The sequence below is a fragment of the Camelus bactrianus genome, chromosome 8 (genome assembly GCF_048773025.1).
Source record: "Camelus bactrianus isolate YW-2024 breed Bactrian camel chromosome 8, ASM4877302v1, whole genome shotgun sequence".
Classification (NCBI taxonomy): domain Eukaryota; kingdom Metazoa; phylum Chordata; class Mammalia; order Artiodactyla; family Camelidae; genus Camelus; species Camelus bactrianus.
This window is the reverse complement of record NC_133546.1, coordinates 45566407-45576557: the sequence shown is the minus strand read 5'-3', so window position 1 is coordinate 45576557 and position 10151 is coordinate 45566407. Positions and strand designations below refer to the sequence as shown.

Here is a 10151-nt window from a genome sequence, read left to right as displayed (position 1 = left end):
TGGCTACAACACAAGTTAGGCAGCAAGGAGTCATGCATTTGCTCATTTCTTATCAACTATACAAGTCAGACTAGAACACTGTGCCCTTCTCCTTTAGTTAAAGAGGAGAAAGTGTGCCACTAACCCAAACCAAATTAAAGAGAAAGCATGAATCTGCTGACTAAGAAAAGGGTTATTACACCCTTGCTAAGTTTGTTTAAACAAGTCACTCAGATGGGCTAGAAAAAAAATCTTCTGAAAAATAGGAGGCATGCTATTGACTTATCTTAAAAGGCTTTTTGAAAAGAATGACTTGAGATTATAAAGCATTTTCCAGATAGACAAAGTGCTTCATAACAACTCAGTAAGCTTTAAGGAATGCTTTTTTTTTTAGTACATCACTTTTTTGTTGTGTAAAAGAAAATACCCCCTTTCAAAGGGTAATAGCACATTTGATATCACCACTGTTGAAAGTGGAATGGAGTTACAGAATGAGAAGTATATAATTAGTAAATAATCCCTCTCAACAAATGAGTTAAGTAGGAAAGCCTTCTGAAGGGAGAAAAGAAAAGCCAGAGGTAACACAATCAGTGCATATCAGAAATGCATTTTTATTTTTATTTGAAAACAACTTAAATTTTTAGACAAATGATTTTAGTATATAAATTTGATTTTGTTTTTATACAGAATATAAAGATTTCCCTCATTGATCTTCCATGTGAAGGGTATTACAAGCTTGAAGGGAGATACTTTCTGCACACAAGTGTGTATCTTACATGTAAGGTACTGGAAACCAATGTGTAATGCTTCCACACATAAATTAGGTCAAGTGACACCACATACTAAAAAGGGGATAAGAGAAATATTCTAGTTAATCAGATTCAAGAAGCAAACATGACACAAAAACTGTAGGTAAGACCAAGTCAGGAATTTTACTTAGGACAGTGCAGATTATACTGGAGTAACAGGTTTGTGAAGCTAGAGTGTATATCACATTAAAACAGCAAGGAAGAGCTCTATATAGAAAGGCTGGAATGAGGGGATTCATCACTAAAGCAAATTAACTTCTTGTCAACTGCCAAAACAAAACAAAACTGAGCATATGAGTGTTAGTATACTGAAGGCATGTTATACCAGTTTTTGTGCAGCATGCTAAAGTTAGTTAGAACTTCTTCACTGGTGCATATGAATCATTAATAGTCACGGAAAGCTTTTTTTGCCCCCTTCTTGCCAGATTTCAGGCATGTCTTATTTTAGATGGAGTATAGCTTTTATCTATAATTTCATCCTGTAAAAACATGTGAAGACAACGTTCATTCTGTGCCAGAGGATGACCAGCGACCCTAGGAATCAAAAATACAAATTTAGTCTAGTAGTTTATAAAAATGCGGAAGGGGGCCAAACACACATTTTAAGGTTAAGAAGCATGAACAACTTAGTTAATAGTAAGTGTTATTCTGGACTGCCCATAAAACTATGGTCTATCAACTGACAGTACATTTTCTTTCCTTTGATTCATAAGGATAATTTAGAAAACATTTAACCACCAGCCTTGCACTGCTTCTGGTGTATGCAGCCAATTAGCTTCTATATATATTAGCTGATGTATTCATAGGAAACTTAAATAAATTTTAAATGTTACAAGTGTAACAATGCCATTGATTCTAAGAATCCACTTTAAAGAAGGAAAAGATACAATCTTCTTGGATTAGAAATATAATGAAGTTCAATAAAAGCCCCAAACACTAAGAAAAAGGAACAAATAAATATCCAGGGCTTTTTTTTTTAATTTTGGTTTGGGTTTTTTTGGCTTGCTTTTTTTAAAGGTTTCCATCAGACTAAACACTAGATCAGACTGGGCAACAAGATTTCTACTTCAGAATTAAAAAACGTCCGGGCTAGCATTGCCTTCTCCAAAAAGAAAGTTATATTCATAAGAAGAATGAAGGTTGTGTGCTATAGCAGATAATTGAAAGTTAAGGGCTTTATATAACTTTCCCTGTTTTCCACTCATACATCTTCAAATTACTATATACAAATTAAAGTGTTGCTAATAAGTAAGTTCACACAACCGTATTCTCTAGGATTTGATTTTATTTGGTCATATTTAAGACCAATACACAATTATAGTGAGCCCTTTCTTGGCATAATTCTTCCTATCACTTCGGCCTTTAAAAAATGGCTATGTTTCAAATAGGAATAAAATTAAAAGCTAGAGTTTGAGTGTATTAAAAGTTTCTAAAGTGAAAGATAAACAACACCAAGTCTTCCAACATTTTCAAAAGAATACATTTTGCCATGAAAATTTTAAATGTACACCTTTACGCAAGACATGAGGCAAAAAAAAAAAGATGTGACAATGAATATATGTATGTTCATGTATGAAAAATTGTGCTGTACACTGGAATTTGACACAACATTGTAAAATGACTATAACTCAATAGAAAATGTTAAAAAAAAAAAAAAAAGACATGCTGATAATACCTCCATCTGCAATCAAACAAAATGACTGCAGGGGTATTGTACATTTTATTGTTCATGCTAGAACATACTATAAATCAGAAAAAAATCATAAGTAAAATGTATTTTTTACAATGCAGTAATATGAAATGTAATTTGCATAAATTAGCCAAGAAAAACAAATACAAAACTTAGGTCAACACAAAGATATCAATCACTCTAGTGTGTTAATATTTATCATATGATATTTAACTTGTTATATATTTTTACTTTGTTTAATGATACAAAAAGTAAGTTAGGAAATGACCAAAAGGAAAGGCTGTATTATAGTTCAGTCTGCTATCTAAATTACTAGCAGTCATGTAAAGTCATCTCAGAACACTATTCACTGTTACACCTCAAGTAACAGAAAACACTTACTTATTTATAAACTGCTCCAGCCCTTGCTTCCTTTCTTCAATAAAATTGTCATCAAATATTCCATCATCTCCTCTAAAAGGAAGCTGACGCAGAAATGCTTTCCCCGGGAGTGGGGGAACTACAACCTAAAACAAGGTAAGAAAATTGTTGAACATGTTGGCTGAATTGGGAACATTAATAGAGCATAACATGAAGACAAAATATATCTTCACTATGAAAGCCATTCCACTGTTAAACTAGTTTAAGCATAAAAGGGAATCAATAAAAAATACATTGAAAAAAGATTTGACATTTTGGAAAGATAAACAAAATGCAGAAAAGCCCATCAGACCAAAGCTCCTCACAGCAGGACCCATAGCTTAATTTTCATTTTCCCTGGACTTATCAAAGCACAAGTATACAAAGAGAATAAGCAATACTGAAACAAAGCCTACCATGCCCCTCAGACAGTTCTGATACCACCTGGGGAAGACAATGCTTTATTACAATAGTAACTGCAGAGATCAAAATCAACTCTCAATTAAATGAAGAAGTAAAATATTAACAATGCTCTCTCTAGCACAGGCAGATAAGAATTCTGTGGTCAGTTTTTTCCACCTCATACCATCTGCATACAGTCATTCCTACTTGTGTTTGACGTGGTAACAAAAACTAATCAACAACTCTACTTGTCGCCTCTCTTCCATTTCCAGAGCTAAGAAATATGTCAATTTTGTCCCAAGCCCACTATCCTATCTTTCCACCAAAACCTGTCATTTCTTCCTTTCCACACTAAAGGAACATCTCAAGTTTTCCCTGTAAAAGCCTAACTATCTTCTAGAGACAACTTATAACTGATCTCCTTCTTCTGATAATTATCTGGAGCTCAAATTTTTGTTTGAATTAAATAGCACCTAGCTATTTATTTTAGAGGTTAGTTGGGTTATCTATCCCAGGGTTTCTCAGCCCTATTATAGCACTATTAACATTTTGATCTAGGTAGTTCTGTATGTTGTGGGGAGGGGTTTCTTATACACGGTAGGACACGTATTTAACAGCATCCCAGGCCTCTACCCACTAGATGCTGTCAGTAGGCACCCCACAGTTGTGACAATAACAACCATCTCTAGACATTGTGAAATGTTTCCTGGGGGACAAAACAGCCTGTGGTAGAGAACAAGCAATCCATCCTATTAATGCCTTCAACTCAAGGACCCTGTCTCAGGCTTCTTACAGTTATTTTAAGAAAAGCTGGGCATTCAACAGAAGCTCAAAAATCTGTTAAATGACTAACCACTTAGTTGAATCCTTATCTTACATCAAAACGGAAAAGGTATGGGCAAACAATTCAAATAAGGAGAAATATCAATAATAAACATCAGTAATAAAATTATATATATTTTAAGAGGTAAAACCTAAAACCCTTGATGCAGAGTTTCTATTCTAAAATAATTCAACAAGTTAAAAAAAAAGGAAAGATCAACACAACTTCATACAACTCAGCAAAAAAAAAAAAAAAAAAAAAAGCAAAAAAGAAACACAAAACCAAATGCCCAACATAAACTTTATAATTCCTTCCCAGATCTATCCTTCTCAGATGACCAATGACTGAGACATCTAAAGACTTTTTCTTCATTAATTTGCTCTGTCATTCTTGAATCTTTCCCCTATATTAGCATTTGTCAAATTGAGAGTTAAAACCTGCAGGGAACTTGCAACTGAAAAGCAGGGATCATGACCACTAACAGCTCCAGTAGAATGGCTATATGATGGGTAGGGAAAAACATCTGTATCTATAAAGCTATTATGAAAAAAGGAATCTAGAATCAGTACATTAAATAAATGACCACCATTAATTAAGGCTTTAGCATGAAATTTAAGATTAAAGATTACTATTATCATCTGTAGAGATACATTCCTATTAATATTCAAAATAGTCATTGAAATGGATGGTGAGGTTGTAGGCAACAGGATTAATCACCTACAAAAATCATGAGTGGTTTGTCCAGCTAAGATCCCAAAGATCTTCAACAAATTATTTTTGCTTAAGCAGTCTGAAAAGATCTAGTCAGAATTCTTATACCAATTTAAACGTCATGAGTCTGATGATATGTGTCTATGTGTGGCAAGGAGACATGAGGATATCTGGCCAGCATAATAGTGAAAGCACCCTGTGCAGAGGGTAACAGCTGAATGAATGGTAAGGCGCGCAAAGTCCTGGGTTCAATCCTCAGTACCTCAATTTAAAAAAAAAAACAGTGAAAGCATACTGAAATAAAAGCTAAAGGATTTAACCATAATGACCAGTAAACACAATAAATGTCCCCTAGTTCTAGTATAATAGATTTTAATTAAAAGTCCTAATATATAAATAAAACAAATGATTAATTGTTCTTAGCAATACTCTACAACTTTTACATAGGTTAAATGTTCCAAATAATTAAATGGTCTAATGTTAAAAGTGAAGTATTGTGCTTCAAAGGACACCATCAAGTAAAAACAATCCACAGAATGGAAGATTTTTGCAAACTCTAAATCGGATAAGGATTTGTAAGAGTTTTTAAAATGTATTCTAGATACAACTCAATAATAAAAAGAAACTCAATTAAATGGGCAAAGGATCTGAAAAAATATTTTTCCACAGAAGATATATAAATGGCTGATATATACATAAAAAGATGGTCATCATCTTTAGGAATCAGGAAAATGAAAACCACAATGAGATACCACTTCATACACACTAAGCTGTAATAAAGCAATCAGGTAACAGTAAGTGTTGAAGATCTGGAGAAAATTGGGACTCTCATACATTGTTGGTGGGAATGTAAAAATAGTACAGCTGCTTTGGAAAACACTCTGAAAGTTTCCTCAAAAGCTTAAACAGAGTTATCATATGATCCAGTAAATCCTAGGTATATACCCAAGAGATGCAAACACATATGTCCAGAGAAAAACCTATATACATGAATGTTCACAGCGGCATTATTCACAATAGTCAAAAAGCAAGAACAACCCAAATGTCTGCCAATGATAAATGGATAAATAAAATGTAGTGTAGCAACACAAGAGTATTTTCTGGCAATAAAAAGAAAAGAGGCAGTGATTTAATCATACAACAGGATAAACCTTGAAAACATGATCAGTGAAAGAAGCCAGATGCAAAATACTATGTATTCTATGCTTCTATTTATATGAAATGTTCAGAATAGGCAAGTCCATAAAGTAGATTAGTAGTTGTTTAAGACTAGGTGAGGAGGGGTTGTAAGATAAATTGGTAGTGATTACTAATGAGTGTGGGATTTCTCGTATGGAGTGATTACAATATTCTAAAATTGTAGAGATGGTTGCACAACTTTGTGAATATGTGAAGAACCACTGAACTGTGCACTTTAAATGAGTGAACTATATGGCATGTGAATTATACGCCAATAAAGCAGTCATAAAAAAGTGATGTATACATTCACAAAATGCTTATTAAACACTCCAGTGTGCCAAATGTTATCTCAAGCAAAGCCAAAAGCCTATCATGACACTTCTTCTCCTAAGTCAGACAAAAAAAGACAAATACTATGACTTCACTTACACGTGGAATCTAAAAAAGTCAAACTCAGAGAAAAGAGAGTAGTAGATTAGTGGTTTCCAGGTTGAGGGGTAGGGGAAATGGGGAGATACTGGTCAAAGATGAGTTGTAAGATGAGTAAGATCTGGGGATCCAATGTACAGCATAGTGACTACAGTTAACAAGATTGTATTGTACTCTTAAAAGATGCTAAGAGAACAGATCTTAAATGTTACCACTCCCACCACCACCAAAAAAAAAAAAAACAACTATGTGAAGTTATACATGTATTGACTAACCTTGTTATGGTAACCATTTATATATATATACACACACACACACACACACATATAAAATCATTGTGTTACATAACTTAAACTTACACAAGGAGCTCTCAAATGTTGATACAGTAGATGAATCTTCAAAAGTAAATATTCCAAACAAGGAATACAGTATTTCTGTTTAAGGTCTTCTTTTTGTCTTTTTATGAAGTTTTAAAGTTTTCTTTGTCTTATATTTCCAATTTTACTCCTAAGTATTTTATACTTGGATATTCTTTTGAGTAAAATTGTTTTTCCATTTTTGATGGAATGCTATGAATTGTGTATGTTGCTCTTGTATCCAGCCACATTTATCTGGTTAAGGAACTCTTCTTTTCATTTCTAGCTTACTATGCTTCGGAAGTGAGCCCAACCTAGCCTTAACCTACTTCAGGGCTCCTACCACACCCACTTCTTATTCGACTACACTCTAGTCACAAAATAACTTTCATAATTCTGTGTGTACTATGCCCTTCCATGATGCCACTGATGTCATTCTGATGGAGGGCTGGATTGAGGGACATTAGAATGAGACCTTGTTCTATTTTGCATCCACAGCCACCAAATTTTCTTCTAAGAGAAGACAGTTCTTACCCAGATACATTAAAATTGCAGGTAGCAATCCATTAGCCATGATTTAAAAAGCTAGTCTGAAGAATATTGACACCACACAGAGTAAAGTAAGGACTGGTTTATGTTATATGTAAATGTGTGATGATAAAAAATGTATTATGAGTCAGTAAAAAAAACTGGAAATACACTGACATGGGAGAAATACTGAGGAAGAGAAACTTGGCAAGGAGGGAAAGGGGAAGGTGGAATAATAAGATGAGGGAAGGGAAGGAAGCAATAGCGAGAAAGTTCTAAGAAGTGTTACCCACATGTGAGTCAGCAAAGGCCTCAACTGGGCCACTGAAGTAGACATAAGAAGAGAGAGTACGAAGGAAAAATTATACACTTCTCCCACCTCCTAAGAACTAAAATGAAATTAAGTATTTGAAAAAAAAATACTTGCTTTTACCCACTTTATTCAAGATAATTTTCCTGAGAGATCTTAAACATTAAAATTTGGTATGTTTTACTGCAAAGTCATATTACAAATAATTCTTACCTTGCTTTCTCTTTCTAATTCACTTCGCAGCCATTCAAAGTCACTGTATCTTCTTCTAACGGTAGATTCTTTCAGCTTGAAAATAGGCAGATTTGTCTGAAACAAGAAATCACTCCTAAGTTGAAGCATGTTACAGGGACTTCAAAAAAGCTGGGGGTCGGGGGTGGATCGTTTGTCAAATTGTTAATATGGCAAGCCCAGTTACCTCAAAATAAGAAAATCATAAAGTTATTAAGATGACATTTTACTTCTAATAAAATCAAACTTGGCTGTTAAAAGTATATTGTTTATACAAGAATACAATTTCTAGTTTGCATGTTTGGGCATATGCTTTTGGATATCATTCTGCATGAAGTTAGTTACATAAATATGGGTCTTTTTTTCTATTTCAGTGAGCTGTAAAAATGTAACTGAACAGGAGTGAGATGAAACTAGCTCTTTTTGTTATCCAGTTTAGATACAATTTAGCATACAATGCTCAACCTCAGGAAAAAGAGACCTTAACTACTTTGGAATGAAATATAAAATATTTTGTTATTATGATTGGATCAGATGTTTCATAATGAAAGAAATGAATAAAAGATTCTTCTTAATGGTCTTCTTAAAAAATGCCAGAACATAGCAGGGTAAGAGTACAATGTATGCACTCTTTCACCAGTAGGAAATTAGCAATCATATACATTAGATCACGTCACTGATCAGAGCTTTACAGGCTGAGGGCAAGTTTAGGAACTGAAAACATAATGCCCAGTACCTTGAGGTAAGACTATTCCTTATAAGACTGCAAAGACCACTTCTGTCAAATTCTAAACTTAAAAGTATCAAAAAAAATTTCTATTATCTTTTACTGGTCCCTAGAAAGAGAAAATATACTACCAAATACAATTTTAAATGGCTTATGATTAAGGACTATTAGCAGAACCTGTATACCACCACAATTTTATAATTAAGAATAGAGCTTAAAATGCACATAATATAACAAAGTTGGTAGGGGACAGAAAGGACCTAACACAATTAATGCCTTACCATACTGAAAATGCTATTTAATACTATATACACTCAGATTATATTTTGTCCTTAATTCAATCTTTGCACTTACAGAACTGCAAACCATTTTAAAGCTGAAAAGAAAAAACTTAAGTGCCACTGGAAGGAAAGACTGTCCCTACAGGGACATCATCATGTAAAATTCACCCCTAAGAAAATTCCAATCATTTGTTAAACTTAATGCCACTAGTAAGTGTCATTTAGCAAAAGAAAAGCTTTTTATTCAGGATCTTAAATCTATTCTGTAGTGGTTTCAACTTTTTCTAACGTGTATTAACTTCTCCATGTTGTACACCTTATAGCTTGGAATCTTTACAGATGCTATTGGGCATAACACTGTATAGGTTTCAGGCATGAAACCAAATCTCACAAGAGGTTTAAAAGCACTTGAATTTTCTTTCCCAGGTAACCACAACATTTGTTCATTGTATTAATGACTAAGAGCAAAACTGCACCTAACAAGACTCTTATTATACTAAAAGTCAAGCTTATATTTAGAGACACTGGCTTGCTGTACAGAGGGGTATTCTCATTCCCCACAGGGAATAAAATTAGGTCCCCTGGAGAGCAGGATGGTAATTCCCAGAAAGAAAGCACTGGATTATTTCTCTCTAATTTCACCCATTGGCTTTTTAACCAGGTTCACCCTTCCGCATTAAAATATTAAGTCTTTGTAAGTGTCTAAAGATAGAAAGGCCTTTACAGAATTAAATGTTTTCTGCAGGTGAGATTTTACATTTTAAATTCCCTCCTCTCAAATTACTTTACAAAAGGGATTAGCTGCTCTCTTTATTCAATATGTTAAGATCAAGCTTGTGAAAAAGAGTTCCCTAAGAATTTTCATACTTCTGGGTACGGAAGTCTATAAAGTTAATCTCTGAAACAACATATCAAGCTTACAGGTACAATGTTGAGGGAAGAGTGCCAATTGAGCTCATTTTACCTCCATTTTCCCTTTTGAACTTTTGACACAATCACGATTATATCTGATTCACTTTAACAAAAGGGTAGTGGGAGAAAGAAAAAGTCCATTCCGTTCTATGATTAGCTAATAGTGTGATAGATTATATATATTTTAAAAAGGATCTTGGTTATTAGCTTAAGAAAATTTAATAGTTTTCTCAGCTGGCTATGATTTCTCTTTATATGAGGACGCTTTAGAGTTTTGATAAAGTCACATCCAGTAATTCTTATTTGCCCATTACATTTACAGTGGTTAAGTGTGCCTGTTAATGTCTCCCTGATCATCAAAAGGACTTTCAATTCAACTTGATTA

General features: G+C 33.7%; 1 protein-coding gene across 1 annotated transcript in view; it reads right to left on the bottom strand.

Annotated features, from left to right (window-relative positions):
- Window positions 1-570: 570 nt before the first annotated feature.
- SNX3 (sorting nexin 3) overlaps window positions 571-10151 on the bottom strand; it is a 37557-nt gene continuing 27976 nt past the window's right edge. Inside the window, exons 2-4 of the mRNA XM_010965388.3 lie at window positions 7829-7924; window positions 2860-2984; window positions 571-1322 (exon numbers count right to left, since the gene is read on the bottom strand). Of these exons, the coding sequence (XP_010963690.1) occupies window positions 1217-1322; window positions 2860-2984; window positions 7829-7924 (327 nt within the window). The 3' untranslated portion in view covers window positions 571-1216. The remainder of the gene's footprint in view (window positions 1323-2859; window positions 2985-7828; window positions 7925-10151) is intronic.